The sequence below is a fragment of the Phacochoerus africanus genome, chromosome 5 (assembly GCF_016906955.1).
Source record: "Phacochoerus africanus isolate WHEZ1 chromosome 5, ROS_Pafr_v1, whole genome shotgun sequence".
NCBI classification, from domain to species: domain Eukaryota; kingdom Metazoa; phylum Chordata; class Mammalia; order Artiodactyla; family Suidae; genus Phacochoerus; species Phacochoerus africanus.
Window position 1 is genome coordinate 91716758 of NC_062548.1, and position 22570 is coordinate 91739327.

At 37.5% G+C, this 22570-nt stretch overlaps 1 protein-coding gene across 2 annotated transcripts in view; it reads left to right on the forward strand.

The window, feature by feature from the left end:
• Window positions 1-22570, forward strand: part of PSME4 (proteasome activator subunit 4) — a 106293-nt gene that overhangs the window by 25693 nt on the left and 58030 nt on the right. For both annotated transcript variants that reach the window (XM_047782086.1, XM_047782087.1), the window contains exons 4-10: window positions 3584-3628; window positions 5791-5940; window positions 15903-15966; window positions 17068-17142; window positions 18591-18713; window positions 21323-21415; window positions 21942-22207. In XM_047782086.1, coding sequence (XP_047638042.1) covers window positions 3584-3628; window positions 5791-5940; window positions 15903-15966; window positions 17068-17142; window positions 18591-18713; window positions 21323-21415; window positions 21942-22207 — 816 coding nt within the window. The remainder of the gene's footprint in view (window positions 1-3583; window positions 3629-5790; window positions 5941-15902; window positions 15967-17067; window positions 17143-18590; window positions 18714-21322; window positions 21416-21941; window positions 22208-22570) is intronic.

Genomic DNA, 22570 nt, shown 5'->3' on the forward strand with positions numbered 1-22570 from the left:
CAGTGATGAAGATGTCATACTTTATTCAGACCTGTCTTAGGGTAAAATTATCTTGACCCTAATTTTGTGTAAAGTAACTGTGAAAAATGACTACTTGATGATTTAACTAAGCAGTATTAGGTTGTGAAATATTAGGTAAGAGATGGGTAGTGTTTGAATGATGGCAGATTTGTTTAAATTTAGAAAAAGGAAGTAAAAATGGATATATTGAGTTATGAGGAGGTTGAGGCAGAGGTATGTAGAATATACCAGCGTAAGTTTCCCAGTTCGTTTATGAAAAAGCAAATATGATTGATTAGGCAGTCCACACAGCTCTCATCTTGAATATATCAGTTGCTGTACATTTCTCTGGTTTAGAAGTGAATATTGTCCTGACAGTTAGGTAAGGCTCAGGAAGTAGGAAGCAGACACCTCCAGGTTTATCTAAGTCTACCATCTCAGTAGCTGGAGTAACTAGAGGCTAAGTGAGGCTTTTGGCTTTCCTCAGGCTTCTCTGCTACATATTTGGCATTCACTTTGTTAATGTCATGCTGAGAAATCATAAAGAACGTCATCAGAAGGAAATTGCATCCCAGAGAGTGAAATTCAGGCATTTGTTGAAGCGGGGACAAGAGCTCAAGAACTGGAACAGGAAGTTTCTTTCTGCCCTGATGAATAGGATGGCACTTGGGGGAGGACTTTGCTATTTTGACATGATTTCCTAAATATAAATTAATAGCTACTCAGAAGCAGTAGAATAAATGTAAAAGCAAAATGACTACAAAATTTTATTTCTTAAGGAGATTGAAAATATAGTTTATTTTGGCTATATATGAAATAATTATTATAGTTAACATTTATTGTGCTTGATTCTGGTTTCTGATTTATTCTGCTTTCTTTACATTATTTCATTTAATTTCTATAACAGCCTTATGAGAGATTGGTATTATTGCCCTTATACAGATAAAAGAGGCTATAATATTGTACTGATAGTAAGTAATAGGACAGGTATTCAAATTCAGATTGGTCTGACTCTAAGCCCAAGCTGTGAACCATTCATTACATGATATACTATGGCTTTTTTCAACTTAACATGCCTTTACTAAGAGGAAATAGGGTATGAGAAAAACCTACCCTAAGCTTATTAGTCCCTCTGTAGACCCCTTTTGATTAAAAAAAAAGTGTTTTGAATTATTAATCACTTTTGCATTAGAAATTTCCAACAATTGGAAAAGATTATAGTGATTATTCACCCCTCTAAAAATTAGTGAAATATAGCCTAGTAGCATCTAGCCTTAACCTTTTATTTTATTTTTAAACAGAAACATTGTTCCCTTCATCTTGAGAGATTACAAGAATCACAAAAGGTCACTATACAGATATCACAGGTTAGAGAGATTATACCCTTTTCTGGATAAAGAGCATAAATCCAATGGCACAAGCCTTATATATAAGGAGGGGTTGCAATTGACTTTATTTAGAAAAACTGAATCACATTCCCACACACTCCATTCCTCTAATGAGTGAAGTGATAGTACCAAGTCTTACAATTAACCTCCCGTTCTTCTGATGAGTGAAGGGAACTGTAGAAAACATGTAGCTTTATAGCCTTTTATGACTTTCTTTCTAGAATTGCTTTTGATATTACATGAAAGTTTGTTGGTAGAACAGAAAACTTAACAGTGAAAATAGCAGGTTTTCTGTGTTAGACGAGTTGCCACAGAGTTAAAAATAAATGTAAAGTTAACATGGACATAAACATTGGGGGACTGGTAGAATTATAGATCTTCTGCTTATTTCCTTGGACCATAAGTTTATGATTTTAGAATTTTTTAAAAAAAACATGCATTTAAGTTTATCTCTTATTTCGTTTAGAACTAGATGGATCTTCAAATCTTAGTACCTGTGAATTGTAAAATTTGTTTTTAAGTGGGGTTCTTTGGTCCAAACTGAAAGAAGATACAAAGATCAGTGCTCTATAAAATGTTTATAGAGGTTGTAAATAAATTAATATACAAATATATTCATAGTTGTGGTATGGTCTTCAGGGATTTTTAAATGTAGTTGGAGAGGAGTTCCTGTCATGGCTCAGTGGTTAACTAACCCGACTAGTATCCTAGCGGATGTGAGTTTAATCCCTGGCTTTGCTCAGTGGGTTAAGGATCCAACATTGCTGTGAGCTGTGGTGTGGGTCGCAGATGCAGCTTGGATCTGGCATTGCGGTGGCTATGACGTCAGCTGGCAGCTACAGCTCCTATTTGACCCCTGGCCTGGGAACCTCCATATGCCGCAGGTGCAGGCCTAAAAAAAAAAAAAAAAAAAATCTAAAAAAATAATGGAGAGAAGTTTACTCCCTGCCCCTCCCCACCATTTTTTGCTAGGCAAACTTAGATGTTCCCTAAATTAAACTCTGTTTCTGAATTGCTTGGCTTTCTTGTGAGAGAAGGTTAAATCTATCTTTGATAATCAGAGAAATTGCTCCATGATGGCTCTCTGGCCATATGGTCATCTTCTTTCTTCTTCAGTTAATTTTTTTCTGAGTACTTTTGAAATTAAGGAGGATTCCTATCTCTTCAAGTCATGATTCTCTCCTGATTTTATAATACATTGATTTCTTATGCTGAGTTTGGTTTGTGTTATTCCTTGGAATTTCTTTGCAGACTTGTTCTTTAGCTTGCAGAGAAATTGGGTAGACTTCTAAACTTAAGAATTTTGAAGTGTCAGGTGGAAGCACTGCCTGAAAGTTATCCCTTTGCCCTGTAATTTTTTCTCTTAAGATTTGGGGACTTGTTTTATTTTTACTTGTATATATCATACTATAAGTTGTTACACACTTATTAAAATTCCAGTTCCAAATTACCTAATGCCCCTTTATTTTGTTGATTTGCATTTGACCTTTGACTGTTGTTTAGTTAATATTTTAAATATTCCATTCTGGTGATGTGTGTTTAAACCTATATACACTAGCCTTTTTATTAAAGAGGAAATGTTTATTATAAGTTCATATACAAATACGTTGGTTCTTAAATTCACTTGAATCACCTACAGGTTGGAAAATAAGTTATAGCTTTGAGTGTTTCTCAACTACATTTTAATTAGCTGGTCAAAAAGGCGGCTCTTGCTGACTTTGATCATTGCGGCTGGCAGTAAAGTGCCTTGGAGGGTTATAAAACTCATCAGTAGTTTCTGGCAGTTGCTGATAGAAGCACATCACACTTTGTTTGCTGTTTTTGTTTTGCTGTAAAAGCACTTTAATAGAAAGCTTAAATTAGTATTTGAAGTTTTAAGCCGCTGAACATACTTCTTAATGTGTTGATAAGTGTGATCGTTGCTGCCCACTTTGTAAAGATAGAAGATCATTTGCTTCTTTTCCAGTTTTCTTCAGTTCATTGCAAAGAATGCACAAAAGGAAGGCAGAGGAAAGAGTAGATTATGGAATTTAGGTAGTTAATCCTTAGTTTTATCTGTATGAAAGAGAAGAATTAGTTAGAGTTTGCACAGATAATATCTAAATGTATGAGCGTATCTTAGAGATTTATTAAATGAATTAGATGTATTCTTAAAGTACACCAACCTAATTTATCAAATGACCTTTTCCCCCCAGTTCTGTAGAAAATGTTCTCAAAACACTCGTGAAAAGCTGCCGACCGTAAGTAATTTCTCGATTTATAAAGCCTCTTATTGTTTCTGTGAGCTTTTCTCCATCTTTAGTATGCTTTGAAGAGGAATGTAAAGGTATAAACTATATGATGTGATAATAATAGTCCCTGGGCACAAGGTATCATTTCCAGCTCTTGAACTTTTCAAATTTCATTCACACATTTAGGAATTTTTAAGTGGTGTTGGTGACAGTCACCTATTATAAAGTAAGAATGCCACAGTGTATGTATAATCAGATTCATTTTGAAAGGTTTTCCTAGAATATTTTTGCTACAATGCTCTTTTCCAAAATGAGCATTGTAGGTATTGTAACAAAATGAATAAAATAAGCCCATACATTTTTTCATAGTATGTTCTTTTTCAATAGAATATTTAACCCTAAATATCCCACATTCTGATGTTTAAAGATGAATATGGATAGAATTTAGTTTAGTTTAATCCATTTCTGTGGACTTGAAGTATTTTTTCATTCTTATTTATCAGGCTGTTCCAAGACATACTTATCCTGCTATGGAGGCAATGAATTCTTTTGAAATGAAATTTGTTTCTTTATCATATGCTTGTAATATGATTTAATGTTACTTTGTAGATCCAATATTTATTGCTAGTAATGGGCAAATGTATTTTCAGGATATAAAATGTTTCCTTTTTAAGAGGCTTAAGATCTAACCTGAATCATTCAGTAAGACACCAATGAGCAGTGTTTTTTTTGTGAAACTTGATCATCAGTGAGGTACTTACTGGGTTTTAGGTTTTTACATAATTCACAGAATGCCCAAGCATTTATTTTGGATTACTAGGCTAACAGTTGACTGAAAAATTACGAAGGGGAGGGAATTGATGTATGAGATCATTGAAGGTAGATATATTCTGCTTTTTTTTTTTTTAAATTTTAACCTGTTGTACAATGACTTGGTTCATAAATGCTTGAGGAACTCAACAGAAGTACTACTAGGAATGTAATTTTATTTTTCATGTAATGGAATGAAGTGTGATTCTGGTAACACAGATGTATATAGTAAGATTAATAATATGATGTATATGTCAGACCTCCAAGTGTATCTGAAAGGGTTTCCTAACTTTTAGGTATATACCCAAATCAGAAATTTTCACATGCTTTTCATTATTTTAAATCCCAATTGCCTACCCATTTGGGTATCTATTCCATACCCGAAAGGATAATGGGTCCTCCTTACCCATTTACCTTCATTTTGTGTGTGTCTGCACATTGCACATTTTACTTTGGTAAATCTTCTCCATTCCAGGAATGCTCTTGCCCTTGTCATGGAATTTTAGAATATTAAAGCCTATAGGACCAGATCACCCAGCCCAGTCCTCTCTTGTGCACATAAGGACTGTGGTTTGGTGAGGGTAAATGATTTGCTCCTAAGATGCCTAGACATTTCTGGGCTGATGTTGTCTTTCTCACTTCACTGATTATTCATTTCTTTTTATTTAGTTTTTTAAATTTATTTTATTTTATTTTATTTTATTTTTTTTTTGTCTTTTTGTTATTTCTTTGGGCCGCTCCCACGGCATATGGAGGTTCCCAGGCTAGGGGTCGAATCGGAGCTGTAGCCACTGGCCTACGCCAGAGCCACAGCAACGCGGGATCCGAGCCGCGTCTGCAACCCACACCACAGCTCACGGCAACACCAGATCGTTAACCCACTGAGCAAGGACAGGGATCGAACCCGCAACCTCATGGTTCCTAGTCGGATTCGTTAACCACTGCGCCACGATGGAAACTCCTAAATTTATTTTTTTTAATTATCCGTTTCTTACATAAACTAGATTCTCTTTGACAAGATTTTTTTTTTTCCCCTGTTGCTATCACACACAGCACATTAAACAACCATGTTTAATTTTTTAGGTGATTTTAATGACCTTGCATTTTTTCTGAGGTTTATCAGCTTTATAGCAATTTTCCAAGTCCAGAGTCAAGAGGAAGATTTACCTTAGGTATGACACACTGTTTATTTTAAAGTTGTAAAAATGGGTTTCTTGTAGGTTAACTTGACATTGGTAGTGTGTGGGTGTATATTGTGGATACATTCCCCTTCACCCTCTTTTTTTGTCTTTTTTTTCTCCTGTATAATGATGTAGCTTTTAACCAATAATCAGATACATGAAAACCTTCTTTTTTATTAGGTATTTTCCAGCAGATGCCACAGCTGAGATGCTAGAAGAATGGCGGCCTTTAATGTGCCCTTTTGATGTAACAATGCAAAAGGCCATCACTTATTTTGAAATATTTCTTCCTACCTCCCTTCCTCCAGAACTTCATCATAAAGGTTTTAGGTAAGTATATACATATCTCGACAAATTCTAGAATACAGTAGGGAATAAATATATTTATATAGGCAATTAGTAAAGCAATAATAAGGAATAAATATATTTATATAGGCAATTAGTAAAGCAATAATAAGGAAAAATTTACTAACTCAACCACCGTGTTTATTATACTTGCACTATGTGAAGGCTAAAACAGTTAAACATAAGATTACGAATAAAGAGTAACACTTATATGACAAGCTAAGTAAGATTCAGAGTTTAAGAAATTGAAAAAGAATAATAAGTGCAAAAAGAAGCGGAAAATATCAATAAATAGGCAGTGATATAAAAATTGCGTGGAGTTTAGGGAAAGGAAAAGTGTTTTTCTTAACCCTGCTTTTTCTTTTTTTCTCCCTTTCTTTTTAGGGTCACATCTGTGGTATATGTAAGTTCCCAGGCCAGGGGTTGAATTAGAGCCATAGCCACAGCAACACCGGATCTGAGCTGCATCTTGTGGCAATGCTGTATTCTTTTTCTTTTCCTTTTTTTTTTTTCCCATTTATAATGATACTTCTTTTTTTTTCCATTGTAGCTGGTTTACTATATTCTTTCGATTTTCTGTTGTACAGCAAGGTGACCCAGTTTCACATACATGTATACATTCTTTTTTCTCAGATTATCATGCTCCATCATAAGTGATCAGACATGGTTCCCAGTGTTATACAGCAGGATATCATTGCTTATTCATTGCAAAGGCAATAGTTCGTATCTATTAACCCCACATTCCCAATCCATTCCACTCTCTCCCCCTCCCCCTTGGCAACCACAAGTTTCTCCTCTATGTCCATGAGTTTCTTTTCTGTGGAAAGGTTCATTTGTGCCGTATATGAGATTCCAGTTATAAGTGATATCATATGGTATTTGGCTTTCTCTTTCTTTTTTTCTTTCTTTTTTTTTTTTTTTTTTTTGTTGTTGTTGTTGCTGTTGGTATTTCTTGGGCCGCTCCCGCGGCATATGGAGATTCCCAGGCTAGGGGTTGAATCGGAGCTGTAGCCACTGGCCTACGCCAGAGCCACAGCAACGCGGGATCCGAGCCGCGTCTGCAACCTACACCACAGCTCACGGCAACGCCGGATCGTTAACCCACTGAGCAAGGCCAGGGACCGAACCTGCAACCTCATGGTTCCTAGTCGGATTCGTTAACCACTGCGCCACGACAGGAACTCCGGCTTTCTCTTTCTTACTTACTTCACTTGGTATGGTAGTCTCTAGTTCCATCCATGTTGGTGCAAATGGCATTATTTTGTTCTTTCATATGGCTGAGAAGTATTCCATTGTGAATATATATACCACATCTTCTTAATCCATTCATCTCTCGATGGACATTTGGGTTGTTTCCGTATCTTGGCTATTGTGAATAGTGCTGCAGTGAACATGCGAGTGCATGTGTCTTTTTCAAGGAATGTTTTGTCTGGATATATGCCCAAGATTGGGATTGCTGGGTCGTATGGTTGTTCTATGTATAGTTTTCTGAGGTACCTCCATACTGTTTTCCATATTGGTTGTGCCAGTTTACATTGCCACCAACAGTGCAGGAGGGTGCCCTTTTCTCTCCAGCATTGGTTATTTGTGGACTTATTAATGATGGCCATTCTGACTGGTGTGAGGTGGTACCTCACAATAGTTTTGACTTGGATTTCTCTACTACTCAGTGACGTTGAGCATTTTTTCATGTGCTTGTTGGCCATCTGTATGTCTTCCTTGGAGAAATGTCTATTCAGGTGTTTTACCCATTTTTCCATTGGGTTGTTGGCTTTTTTGCTGTTGAGTTGTATAAGTTGTTTGTGTATTTTAGAGATTAAGCCCTTGTCAGTTGCATCATTTGAAACTATTTTCTCCCGTTCTATAAGTTGTCATTTGGTTTTTTTATGGTTTCCTTTGCTGTGGAAAAGCTTGTCAGTTTGATTAGGTCCCATTGGTTTATTTTTGCTTTTATTTCTGTTGCTTTGGAAGACCCACCTGAGAAACATTTGTAAGGTTGATGTCAGAGAATGTTTTGCCTATGTTCTCTTCCAGGAGTTTGATGGTGTCTTGTCTTACATTTAAGTCTTTCAGCCATTTTGAGTTTATTTTTGTGCATGGTGTGAGGGTGTGTTCTAGTTTTCATTGATTTACATTCAGCTGTCCAGTTTTTTCAGTTCCACTTGCTGAAAAGACTGTCTTTTTCCCATTTTATGTTCTTGCCTCCTTTGTCAAAGATTAATTGACCATAGGTGTCAGGGTTTATTTCTGGGTTCTCTGTTCTCTTCCATTGGTCTCTCTATCTGTTTTGGTATCAGTACCAAACTGTCTTGATGACTGTGGCTTTGTAATATTGCCTGAAGTTTGAGAGAGTTATACCTCCTGCTTGGTTTTTGTTCCTCAGGATTGCTTTGGCAATTCTGGGTTTTTTGTGGTTCCATATAAATTTTTGGATTTTTTGTTCTAGTTTTGTGAAAAATGTCAGGGGTAATTTGATAGGAATTGCATTGAGTCTGTAGATTGCTTTGGGTAGTATGGCCATTTTTCTTTTACAATATCTTTCCATTTCTTTGAAACTGCTTTAATTTTGTTGATTAATGTTTTATAGTTGTCAGCATATAAACCTTTTACCTCCTTGGTCAGGTTTATTCCCATGTATTTGATTTTTTGGAGTGCAATTTTAAAAGGTACTATATTTTTGTATTCCTTTTCTAATATTTCATTGTTAGTATACAGAAATGCAGCAGACTTCTGAATGTTAATCTTGTATCTTGCCACTTTGCTGAATTTGTTGATCAGTTCAGGTAGTTTCTGGTTTGAATCCTTAGGCTTTTCCATATGTAGTATCATGTCACTGGCATACAGTGACAATTTTACCTCTTCTCTTCCAATTTGGATACCTTTTATTTCTTTTCTTTGTCTGATTACTGTGGCTAGGAATTCCAATACTATGTTGAATAACAGAGGTGAGAGTGGGCATCCCTGTCTTGTTCCAGATTTTAGCAGGAAGGCTTTCAGCATTTCTCCATTGAGTATTATATTTGCTATGGGTTTGTCATAAATGGCTTTAATTATGTTAAGGTATGTTCCCTCTATACTCACTTTGTTAAGAGTTTTTATCATGAATGGATGTTGGACTTTGTCAAATGCTTTTTCTGCATCTATTGAGATGATCATGTGGTTTTTGACTTTTCTTTTGTTAATGTGGTGTATGATGTAGATTGATTTGCATATGTTGAACCATCGTTGTGTACACAGGATGAATCTCACTTGGTCGTGGTGTATGATCATTTTTATATGTTGTTGTATTTGGTTGGCTAAAATTTTGTTGAGAATTTTTGCATCTATATTCATCAAAGATATTGGCCTATAGTTTTCTTATATCATGGTTCTTCATCTGGTTTTGGTATTTAGGATGATGATGGTGTCCTAGAATGTCTTTGGGAGTGCTCCCTCTTCAAACTTTTGAAAAAGTTTAAGGAGGATGGGTATAAGTTCCTCTTTGTATGTTTGGTAGAATTTGCCTGTGAAGCCATCTGTTTCTGGACTTTTATTTGTAGGGAGTGTTTTTATGACATACTCAATTTCATTTCTAATGATTGGTTTGTTCAGTTGATTTATTTCTTCTTGATTCATTTTTGGTAGGCTGTAAGTCTATAGAAAGTTGTCCGTTTCTTCAAGGCTGTAACATTTGTTAGTATACTATTGTTCATAGTATTCTCTTATGGATTTTTGTATTTCTGAAGTATCTGTTGTGACTTCTCCTTTTTCATTTCTGATTTTGTTTATTTGGTTTTTTTCTCTTCTCGGTGAGTCTGGCCAGAGGTTTGTCGATTTTGTTTACCTTTTCAAAAGGTAAACAAAATCAATCGATTGATTTTTTTCTATTGTTTTTTGTATCTGTGTTTTATTGATTTCCTCTCTGATCTTTATGATTTCCTTCCTTCTGCTGACTTTAGGTTTTGTTTGTTCTTCTTTTTCTGATTCAGTTAGGTGGTGTGTTAAGTTGTCAATTTGAGAGTTTTCTTTTTTGAGGAAGGCGTGTATTGCTATGAACTTCCCTCTGAGCATGGCTTTTGTAGCATCCCATAGATTCTGAGTGGTTGTACCTTTATTATCATTTGTCTCGAGGTATTCTTTAATTTCCTTCTTGATTCCTTATTGACTCATTGGTTTTTTAGTAGCATGTTGTTTAGTCTCACGTAGTAAGTTCTTTCTCATTTCTTTTCCTGTGGTTGATTTCTAGTTTCATGCCATTGTGGTCTGAGAAGATACTTGAAATAATTTCTAGACTCTTAAAGGGGGTTTGTTGAGGTTAGCTTTGTGCCCCAGTATGTGATTGATCCTTGAGAATGTTCCATGTGGACCTGAGGAGAATGTATATTCTGATTTTTTTGGATGTAATATCCTGAAAATGTTGATTAAGTATAACTTCTCTGTTGTGTCATTTAGGATCTCTGTCACCTTATTGATTTTGTGTCTAGAGGATCTGTCCATTGTTGTGAGTGGGGTGTTAAAGTTGCCTACTATGATTGTATTCCCATTAAGTTCTCCTTTTATGTCTGTTAGTATTTGTTGTAGGTATCTGGGTGCTCCTGTATTACAGGCATATATATTGACAGTTGTAATATCCTTTTCTTGAATGGATCCTTTTACCATTAAATAGTGTTCTTCTTTATAGCCTTCATTTTAAAGTCTATTTTGTCTGATATGAATATTGCAACTCCTGCTTTCCTTTCTTGTCCATTGGCATGAGATAGCTTTTCCCATCCCCTCACTTTCAATCTATATGTGTCCTTTGCCCTGAGGTGAGTCTCTTGTAGACAGCAGATTGTAGATGTTTGCTTTTTTATCCCATCTGTCACTCTGTATCTTTTGATTGGAGCATTTGGTCCATTGACATTTAAGGTGATTATTGATAGGTATGTATTTATTGCCATTTTAAACCTTGTTTTCCAGTTGATTCTATGTTTCTCTTTTCTTTTTTTGTTGGGTGATTCCATTTATTTTATACTCGAGTAGTTTTCTTTTTAGTTTTTGCAAATGTAATGTTTGGTTTTGATTTGTGGTTGCCCTGTTTTTTAGGTATGTTAACCCCTCCCTGTATCTGCTTGCTTTAGCCTGATAGTCATATAGGCTTAAACACATTATTAAAATACCCAAAAAAAGATCTATATTTTCTTTCTTTCTCTCTCTCTCTCTTTTTTTTTTTTTTTGTCTTTTTAGGGTGGCATCCGTGGCATATGGAGGTTCCCAGGCTAGGGATCTAATCGGAGTTGTTGTCACCAGCCTATGCCAGAGCCACAGCAATGCCAGATCCGAGCCGCATCTGTGACCTACACCACAGCTCATGGCAACACTGGATCCTTAACCCACTGAGCGAGGTCAGGGATCAGACTCACAACCTCATGGTTCCTAGTCGGGTTCGTTTCTGCTGCGCCACAACGGGAGTTCCAGAATCTATATTTTCTTACTTTCCTTCCCCACATTCTATGATTTTTAAGTCTTTTTTTTTTTAATGTCTTTGTGTTTAGATCTGTATGCTGGCTTGTTTAAGTGATTGCTTTCCAATTGTGGTTTCCTCCATCTTAATTCTTACTTTTTTTTTTTAAGAGAAGCCCTTTCAGTATTTCTTTTAGAATTGGTTTAGTGTTGCTGTACTCTTTTAGCTTTTGTTTGTTGGAGAAATCCTTTATTTCCCCTTCTATTTTAAATGATATTCTTGCTGGATAGCATATTCTGGGTTGCAAATTTTTTCCCTTCAGAACTTTATCTTTCCACTCCCTTCTGGCCTGTAGTGTTTCTGTAGAGAAAACAGCTGATAGCCTTACAGGGGTTCCATTACAGTTAATGCTCTGTTTTTCTCTTGCTGCCTTTAGAATCCTGTCTTTATCTTTAACTTTTGCCATTTTTATTAAAATATGTCTTGGTGTGGGCCTATTTGGGTTCAACTTATTTGGGGTCCTCTGTGCTTCCTGTATCTTGATACCAGTTTCCTTTAGATTTGGATAGTTTTCCAACCATAATTTCTTCAAATATGTTTTCAATCCCCTTTTCTTCTTTTGGAATTCCTATTATGTGTAGTATAGATTGGTCCACTTTACATTATCCCATACATCTCTTATATTGCTTTCATGTTTTTTCATTTGGTTTTCTGTCTACTTTCCTGATTGGGTGAATTCCATTATTCTTATCTTCCAAGTCACCAATTCATTCCTCTGCATTATTCATTCTGTTCTTTAGTGCCTTTAGCTCAGTTTGTGTCTCTGCGAATGAATTTTCTAATTTTCACTTGTTCCTTCTTATCTTTTCTAGTTCCTTTCTAAAGGAATCTGCATTACTGTTCATATCCGATCTTAATTCCTTGATATTCAGCCTTAACTCCTTCAGTATTTTCAGTACCTCCCTTTTTAGCTCCGTGTCTGTCAGACTTCAGAGGTCTGTTTCATTGTTTGCTGCTTCATGTGAATTCTATTCTTTTAGTTGGGAATGGTTCCTGAGCTTCTTCATCTTGCTTATGCTTTTCTTTTCTGTGAGTTTGGGGAAGCCAAACTATAGTCTTGGAGGGCTACTTCTACGCAAGAGTGCCCCTTTGTATTTTGTGGGGGGGTTACTATTTATTTTTGGAGTGGGAGTTTTTATATTTGCTGTCTCTTTCTTCAGAGTGAGCAGGCTGTTATCCCCAGAGTGCTGAGTGTGTTTCCAGGGAGAAGGAGGCAATTGGTAGGACTAGTAGTCAATGCCTGGTTGCTGGGCTCTTAACAGCAGTAAGGACCTGCAGGAAGGTGGGGCAGGCTACTGTAGTTGCAGGGCCCTGAGAAGTGGTAATGAGCTTAGGCAGATTTACAAGGGGCCCAGAGCATTTGGCTATGGCAGCAGCAGGGTGTGTGAGTTCCCAGGAAAGTGAGAGCAGCAACAGGTAGTGTTTGATTGCAATGCCCTCTTCTGAGGTGCTTGGAACCACAAGTGGTGCCTATTCACGGACTCCTAGTGGTAGTGGGCCACTCCCACCTCTGGAGCCTGAGATAACTGGGATGGTTTGCCCCCCGCCACCTGCAGACCACACAAAAAGCACCCCATCTAACTTAGCCCACATAGGAGGTGCTGCACAGGCTGCTCCTAGTCGCAGAATCCTGGGAAGTGACAGAGATCAAGCATGTGGGCACTGCCCAGAGTGTTTGGTAGTGCTGGTGTGCTTTCAGGGGTGCGAGAGCAGCAACAGGTGGTGTTCGATCACAATGCCCTCCTCTGTGGTACCCTTGAGGTGATTGGGGCTGCAAGTGGTGCCTGTTCACTGACCCCTAGTGGTGGTGGGCCATGCCCACCTCTGGAGTTAGAGATAACTGTGGTGGTTTGCCCCCACCACCTGCAGACCATGCAAGAAGCAACCAGCTGCTCCTAGTTGTAGGGTCTTGGGAAAGGACAGTGATCAAGTGTCTGGACACTGCCCAGAGTATTTGGCACTGGCAGCTGCAGGGTGGGTGTGTTCCCAGGAGGGTGAGAGCAAGAACAGGTAGGGTTTGGTTGCAGTGCTCTCTATTTTTTTTTTTTTTTGGCCGACCTCTGAGATGCCTGGGGCCACAGGTGGAGGCCACTCTCAGGCCCCCTGTGGTGGCAGGCCATGCCTACCTCTGGCCTCAGAGACGACCGCCCACCACAGTCCGTCCCTGCTGCCTGTAGATCTCATAAGAGGCACCATGTCGCACTTAGCCCTGGCTCTGCCCTTAGCCCACACAAGAAGTTCCCAGTCACCCATAGCCTGTGCCAGGGGTGTCCTGCCCTCTGAGAGCCCCAGCACATGTGCTCAGGGAGATTCCTTTGGCCGTCTGCCCCTCTTCCTCTCACCCTTCCCAACAATGGCATCTTGCTTCTCCTGTGGGCCCAGACCTTCTCCCGGGTTCCCTCTGCATGGTGTTCCACTCCCTAGCCTGTAGCACACCGCTTCCCTGCCAGAGGCACACAGCTCCATAGCCCTTAGGCTGTTCTGACACAGCCAACCCTAGTCTCCTCCCTGGGACTGATCTCCGGAGCCTAAGTCTCAGCACCCATCCCCACCCGAACCTCTCAGGCGTGGTATCTGGGGAGGTGGTCAATGAATGAAGATTCTTACCTACTGAACAAGGCCAGGGATCAAACCCACATCCTTGTAGATATTATGTCAGGTTCTTAATCTGAGCCACAATGGGAAGTCCCTTTTTTTGTCTTTTTTGTTTTCCCGCCACACCTATAGTATGTGGAAGTTCCTGGACCAGGGATCACAAGTGCACCACAGCAATGACCTGAGCTGCTGCAATGAGATGCTGGATCCTTAACTCTGTGTGCCACAAGGGAACTCCTCTAAACCTTAGCTTTAACCCTCTTCATGTATACTTTTGCTTGGGTCTTCTTAATTATTTATTTTTTACTTGTTCTAGTCTTTGCACTGTTTTTAAGAAGTATTTTTTTCTTGGGTATCTGCAGGTATATAATAAACTCTAGAATGAAGAATATTTAAATTTGTACTTTTATGAAAAAAGTAAAAGGTATGAAAAGAGACTGGAAGGATAATAGCAACTCTCACTATATTGTGGGTTCATGCTTAGGCCCCTTGCAGCCTCCTGGCATGTTTTCTGTAGTAAATGTCAGATCAGAATTTTTTTTTTTTTTTTTTTTTTTTTTTTGCTTTTTAGGGCTGCACCTGTGACATACGGAGTTTCCTAGGCTAAGGATCAAATTGAAGCTGCAGCTGCCAGCCTTTGCCTCAGCTTATGGCAATGCCAGATCCTTAACCCACTGGGCGAGGCCAGGGATTGAACCCACATCCTCATGGATACAAGTCGGGTTTGTAATCTGCTGAGCCACAACAGGAACACCAAAACCCAGAAATTTTATATCTAGCCATATATTTTAATTAGAGATAGTTTCTCCACTATAGTTAAATTAATTCTTCTAACATTTTGTGGCCCATTTCTTTTATGGACTATTTACTGTAATGCAAGTTAATGGCATAATTACTAATTGGCCTATTAAAAGAATAAGGGAGAACACAGGAACAGGTAGTGACAGGAAAGCAATGAAGAAAAAAGGCAGGAAGAGGAAGGAGAAACTTGTAAATAGTTAGATGGGGTGGATAATTAACGATGAACTAGAAATTTGATGAGATTGTTCTTTTTATTTTTATTTATTTATTTATTTATTTATTTTTTTTGTCTTTTGTTGTTGTTATTGTTGTTGTTGTTGTTGTTGCTATTTCTTGGGCCGCTCCCGAGGCATGTGGAGGTTCCCAGGCTAGGGGTTGAATCAGAGCTGTAGCCACCAGCCTACGCCAGAGCCACAGCAACGCGGGATCCGAGCCGCGTCTGCGACCTGCACCACAGCTCACGGCAACGGCGGATCGTTAACCCACTGAGCAAGGCCAGGGACCGAACCTGCAACCTCATGGTTCCTAGTCGGATTCGTTAACCACTGCGCCACGACGGGAACTCCTTTTTTTTTTTTTTTTTTTGAGATTGTTCTTTTTAGCATAAATAAATTGGAAGAGGAATATTCAGACAAACAGTCTTTTATTCCAGTAAGTTTGTAACTTTCATAATTATTTTTTCTAGGTTTTATAGTTACCAGTAAGAATAATAAGATTGAAAAAACACAAAGGAGTTCCCATGGTGGCACAGTGGAAACGAATCCGACTAGTAACCATTAGGTTGTGGGTTCAATCCCTGGTCTCGCTCTGTTGGGTTAAGGATTGGCATTGCCATGAGCTGTGGTGTCGGTTGCAGACGTGGCTTGGATCCTGCATTGCTGTGGCTGTGGCATAATGCCAGCAGCTGTAGCTCTGATTGGACCCCTAACCTGGGAACTTCCATATGCCTTGGGTGCAGCCCTAAAAAGAAAAATAAAATTTTTTTTAATTAAAAAACACAAAGGATAACTGGCTTTGAACCTCTTTCTATAAATAAGTTGCTATTAATAACAATAATTTTTCTTCTCAGACTTTGGTTTGATGAATTAATTGGCCTTTGGGTTTCAGTGCAAAATCTCCCACAGTGGGAGGGGGTGAGTATCCCATTTTTTCTTATATACTTTTTAGTTTGGAAGTAAATATCATTTGATAAGTAACTTCAGTTCTTTAGAGTTGGCTGTTAGCAGTGCTGTAGTCAGTTTTTCAAAATTTTACTTGCTGTATTCAGAGAGAAATAGACATTTCTTTATTTTGATTTTATTAGCATCTAGAAGTATATGCATGTACTGTGAAATGCGTGAAGAGTAAGACTCTCGTTTTCTTTCTTTGTTTTTTGTCCTTTTAGGACCGCACATGCAGTATATGTTGATTCCCAGGCTAGGGATTGAATCGGAGCTGTATTGCTGGCCTACACCACAGCCATAGCAATGCCAGATCTGAGCTACATCTGTGACCTACACCACAGCTCACAGCAACTCCAGATCCTTAACCCACTGAGCGAGGCCAGATATCAAACCTGCATCCTCGTGGATGCTAGTCAGATTGGTTTCTGCTGAGCCATGATGAGAATTCCCTTGTCATTTTCTTTTGTACCCTCACTCCCATGGTGCTGGATGGATACCTGTTGGATATTTTTATATGTGTTTGATTAAAACTTCTTTTTCTGTTTCCACTATGGATAATGTTTTGTCATTTCTGGTTTTGTGTGTGTGTGTGTGTCTTTCTGCCATTTTTTGGGCCGCTCCTGCAGCATATGGAGGTTCCCACGCTAGGGGTGGAATCGGAACTGTAGCCCCTGGCCTACACCAGAGCCACAGCAATGTGGGATCTGAGCCGAGTCTACAACCTACACCACAGCTCACAGCAATGCTGAATCCTTAACCCACTGAGTGAGGCCAGGGATCAAACCCGAAACCTCATGGTTCCTAGTAGGATTTGATAACCACTGAGCCACGACGGGACCTCCTGTCATTTCTGTTTTTTAAATAAGCATTTCAACTTCGACTTTAAATGGTGATGAGAATCAGAACTTAAAGTTGGAGATGTTAAAAAACTGAGTAATAAATCACATGTTGAGTTCAGTTGTGCCAGTAATGATTGTTCTTTAAAGAACAAATGAATAAGGGGTATGAATGACTATGATGCTTAAAAACAACAAAGTATTTTACTTAACTGTCTTGTTTGTTTACTTTCAGCAACTAGTAAATCTCTTTGCTCGGCTGGCTACAGATAATATAGGGTACATAGATTGGGATCCGTATGTACCAAAGGTAATTAAGAACATTTTAACATATACAGTAGCACTGACTTCATCTTGATGTCTTTAAGAAGTTTTTTTTATGCTAATTTCTAGCACCACATTAAATATTTTTTCACCCTTAGTAAAAGCATGTGTAATTTGCAAAGATGAGTCATTTATTTTCTATAAGTAATTCAGTCATATGAAGCTGTCATAAATTTTGTCTTACCTATGCAGGACATAAACTATAAATTTCAGAGTAAAGTACTAAGAATATTATTCAGGGTGTCATATGTTATCCCTTCCAGCAAATTTTGTATATTGTATTCAATTACTCTTCTAGAGTATTTCCCACTTTTTAAAAAAATTTTAAAAATTTTATTGTGGTATAGTTAATTTTATTCCCCAGTTTTTAATAAATAACACTGTATACTTTCCTAGAGTAAATAAAACTAGAAAGTGTCTCTGGGTGGACTGCTTCTTTGGTGTTTTTTTCAGCTGCAGTAGAATCATAGAGGGCTGTTGCAGGATATCCACATAGTTCTGATGCACACACTAATAGTAGGGCAGGGCTGGGAGCAGCAAAAGACAGATTGTTTAATTGTGTTTGCTTTTGCTATCTTCCTATAATGCTGGCCAGTAGAAACTAAGAAAGAGCAGTAAATCCCCGCCCCCACCCCCCCTTAGCTTCCCTAGCTGTCATGTTTAGCAACAGATGTAAAATATAAATCTAATTGTATTAAAACACATTTTTTATTTTATTTATTTATTTATTTATTTTGTCGTTGTTGTTGTTGCTATTTCTTGGGCCGCACCCGCAGCATATGGAGGTTCCCAGGCCAGGGGTCGAATCGGAGCTGTAGCCACCGGCCTACGCCAGAGCCACAGCAACGCGGGATCCGAGCCGTGTCTGCAACCTACACCACAGCTCACGGCAACGCCAGATCGTTAACCCACTGAGCAAGGACAGGGATCGAACCCGCAACCTCATGGTTCCTAGTCGGATTCGTTAACTACTGCGCCACAACGGGAACTCCTAAAACACATTTTTTAAATGACAGGTTAAAACTAGAAGTTATTTGTGTTTTGTGCATCCTTGGCATGGAATGAGAGCTTAGAAAAAATAGTTTTATGTGCATTTAGAGAGGCAGAAAATAGTCAAAATAGTTCATGTTTAACTATACTTATACACATTTTTCCTTTTTATGTTTAAGTATGTCTCATTTGCCTGTTTTTGGGTACATGGATATGGTTGCTTCATAGCCACATGCCTGTAACCTCAGAGTGTCATTAAAAAAAGATATTTATGTGACATTTCTAGGGAATAAAGCTGATTAGTAAATACGTTATTTTGCCTAAAAAATGATAAATGAGAATACATACAATAACAATAATTAAAAACACAGGTAAGTTATTTAATGAAAGGGTTATTTGATATGTGTAAATATTTATTCTTAATTATTTTTTTTCTTTTAAAAGATATTTACAAGAATTCTAAGAAGCTTGAACCTCCCAGTGGGAAGTAGTCAAGTGTTAGTACCAAGATTTTTAACAAATGCTTATGATATAGGACATGCTGTAATATGGATCACCGCCATGATGGTTTGTAATAGATTGTGTTTATTTTATATAATTCATCTAAATTTTGTGTTAGCTATATAAAAATTCTGCATAATTGCATTAAGTCTAGATTAGTGCCTTCGTTGGTCACTTGATTCTTGGATATTTTCTGATGTAGTAAGCTTATGTTTATCAGACTCAAAATGTAGTCATAATGTACCATTTATAAATCTGAAACAATGGACCTTAAAAGTAAGGGTCAAAAAGTTCAGAGTTTTGATCATTGTGATAATTTTGTAATGTGTAGAAATATTGAATCACTATGTTATGTACCTGGAACTAACTGTGCTGTAGGTCAGTTATACTCTGGGGCAGGGGTTAGAGTTTTAAGAGATTCAGAGTGGCTGTAATAGTTTTACAGACCAAGGACAAGAGTCATAGGTAAAAGGACTTTCCCAAGTCAAATTGATAATGATAAAGGTGAGATTCGAACTCAGGGTTCTGCATATGCTTAATATTAATGCATCTGTTGTCAGTGTTCACATAAAACATGCTGAACACAAAGCCTGTTGATAAAAGTAATCATAGTGAAGGGAGAAATATGAAGGATTATTTTACCGACAAGAAAGTAAAAATTGAAGGAAAGTAAAAACCTATATGCTTAGATTTCAGTGTCATCTTTCAAATCAGAATATTGGAACAACTTAATACTATAATTTCATGGATTGTTATGCATGTTGCTTTTACAGTTATTTCCTTTTTGAACCACTCTGCATTTGATATTGTTACACATTTGCTATTTTCTCCCAGGTTACATTATTGCTTGGTTGGCTTTTTATATCGAAAAGACAGAATGGTTGTGAAAAGTTTAGCTCTTAAATTTCATTGTAAGATTAAAAGAAAAAAATTTCAAACTTGTTTTTGTTATTTCATATTATTAAATAGGCAAAATCCCATTTTCTCTGATATTCAAGAAGAGCAAAAACATTTGGATATTTACTCTCTTACATAAGCAGTAAATTGTAACTTGTTTTTTGGGGAGCGGCAGATTGAAATATAGTGATTGGTATCAGCCTTATTTTAGTTAAGGTTACTGTTTCTCACACAGTTGTTGTAAGCAGCTTAATTTTGTATTAAATATGACTATTTAATACAATAGAAATCAATGATGCTAATTATTAAGTTAGAGTTTTGAAAATTTTGTTAGTATTTTGCTTTGGAATTATGGTCTCTTAGTGATTTCCCTCTTCTCAATTGGGAAACATGAATGTGGATTTCATTTCAGCAGAAAGACATGTTCCTAATGTAACTCGATGTCGTACTTTAACTCTGTGCTGATTTTTTTTTTTTCTTGGTTTTTTTAGGGCTGCACCCACGGCATATGGAAGTTCTCAGACTAGGGGCTGAATCAGAGCTGCAGCTGCTAGCCCACTCCACAGCCTTAGCAATGCCAGATCTGGGCCACTTCTGCAACCTACACCACAGCTCACGGCAAGGCCAGATCCTTAACCCACTGAGTGAGGCCAGGGATCTAACCCGTGTCCTCAGGGATCCTAGTTGGACTCGTTACTGCTGAGCCAGAACAGGAACTCCTGATTCTTTTTTTTTGTCTTTGTAGGGCCACACCCACAGCATATAGAGGTCCCCAGGCTAGGGGTCAAATCTGAGCTGAAGCCACTGGCCTACACCACAGCAAAAGCAACGTGAGATCTGAGCCACCTCTGCAACCTACACCACAGCTCATGGCAAGGCCGTATCCTTAACCCACTGACAAAGGCCAGGGATCAAACCTGTGTCCTCATGAATCCTAATCAGATTTGTTTCCCCTGAGCCATGATGGGAACTCCCTGATTCTTTTTTCATTGAAATATAGTTAACATATAATACTATATTAGTTTCAGGTATATTACATAGTGATTTGACATTTGCATGCATTATGAATCTGTGCTGTTCCTTGAAAGATCATCTTGAGAGAAGTTTCAAGGCCAAGTTGTAATCCTTTATTCCCAGAATTGTTCAGCTTGATTAGATAAATGCTATCTTTTCTCATTTTTCCTTCTCCAATTATATTGTTGTTTGGTTGGTTGTTTTATGTTTGTTTTGGAAATAAATTAAGAAAAAAATTTTTTTTCTTTTGAGTCAAAATATGGTCAAATATAACAGATTTAATCACTTGAAACATTTAGAAGTAATAATAAAATATTTGAATGCATTTATGTAAATCTCACCTCTTTATTTCTTGCAGTGAGAGATTCTTCATTTAAGGAATGCTTTTTATGCCTGATGTTACCACCCTTGGTTATTTTAAGGTCATAATCTTAGTGATAAAAGATTACTAAGATTCACTAGATTAATAAGATTTACTTATTTGACCACAAAGAGTAAATGATACTGTTACTCTAAACTGAAAGATGTCTTTTTCTGTTTTTCTGATTTGTTTTAGTAAGTTGCCCTTATTTTTAGTAGACTGTCTTGATTTGTATGCAGTTCATCTGGGAAGTGTTTTTGACTTTTGTTTAGAGGTAGAATTGACTTTTGCCCACAGGATGAATATGAGTCACATTAGAGATTCATATGTAGGTCTGGGCCTATTAACTTCAGTTTTACAGAATATTGTGGGTACTGATATTTTTGCTCTTTGATCTGATCAGGGTGGACCAAGTAAGCTAGTGCAAAAACACTTGGCCGGTTTATTTAACAGCATCACATCTTTTTACCATCCTTCCAATAATGGCCGCTGGCTGGTAAGTTCATATTTTACTCTTAAGGTTTGGAATTTTTAAAAGATAATAGTCACATGTAACTATTCTCTATTATGTAACCTATACACATTTTCTGTCTTTTATATAAGCTTTGGCTGTAGGTCAGTGATTTAAGTTCACATTGGTTACTGTTTTCATAGAAAATACAGAAATAAAGATAATACTAGTGTGGTAACTGGTGACAAAATGCCATAAAACCATGGAATCATCTTTTCAGTTTTATTGTGTTTGATTTTTTTTTACGTTGGATGGTTAAAATGGCTTGTCATGTTATGGAGGATTCATGTGGTGCTAGAGCTAGAGATTAAAACTGAAATTAGGAATAGATGTTTATTATTGTGAATGGTTACTTGGTAAGAGTATTTTATTCTATCTAATTAGGCTGTTCAGGTCTTTGTAATAAGATTATACAGTCTGCTATTTAAAAACCTTTCCTTGGGAGGATAAAGAGGAACTATGAATATCTGTAGCAGAACCTACCTAGGACCTTCTGCTTCTGTGTCCCCAGAACAAGTTAATGAAACTACTTCAGCGGTTGCCAAGCAGTGTTGTTAGAAGATTACATCGTGAAAGATACAAGAAGCCTTCTTGGTTAACTCCAGTGCCTGATAGCCATAAGCTTTCTGATCAAGATGTTACAGACTTTGTACAATGCATTATTCAGCCTGTCCTCTTGGCTATGTTTAGCAAAACTGGTAGTTTAGAAGCAGCCCAGGCTCTGCAGAATCTTGCACTCATGAGACCTGAGTTAGTAATACCCCCTGTACTTGAAAGGTAAGTGTGGCTTAATGTTTCATTGAAGCCTCAGCCATAACTACTGTTGATGCTGGTTATCTCTTTCCTCCACTCTTCTGTTTATTTTTCTTTTCTTTTCTGTGGCTACTGTTCTGCTATCTTGGTGCTTATTCCTGTCCTTAGAGGAGAAGTAAGACATTTTAACCTAATGATTGATAACTTCATAAAAGTTTATTGGAGAGAAAAGAAGATTGCCATGAAATGGATAAAATAAGCATTTCAAAATATGTGCACGTTTTAGTTGTTTTTGCCCATAAGTAAAACTCTCGCTATTTTTTCATAAAATGTGAATGCCACTAAATATTGAGGACATTGGCAGTAAAAGTGACTTTGGATTTCTGT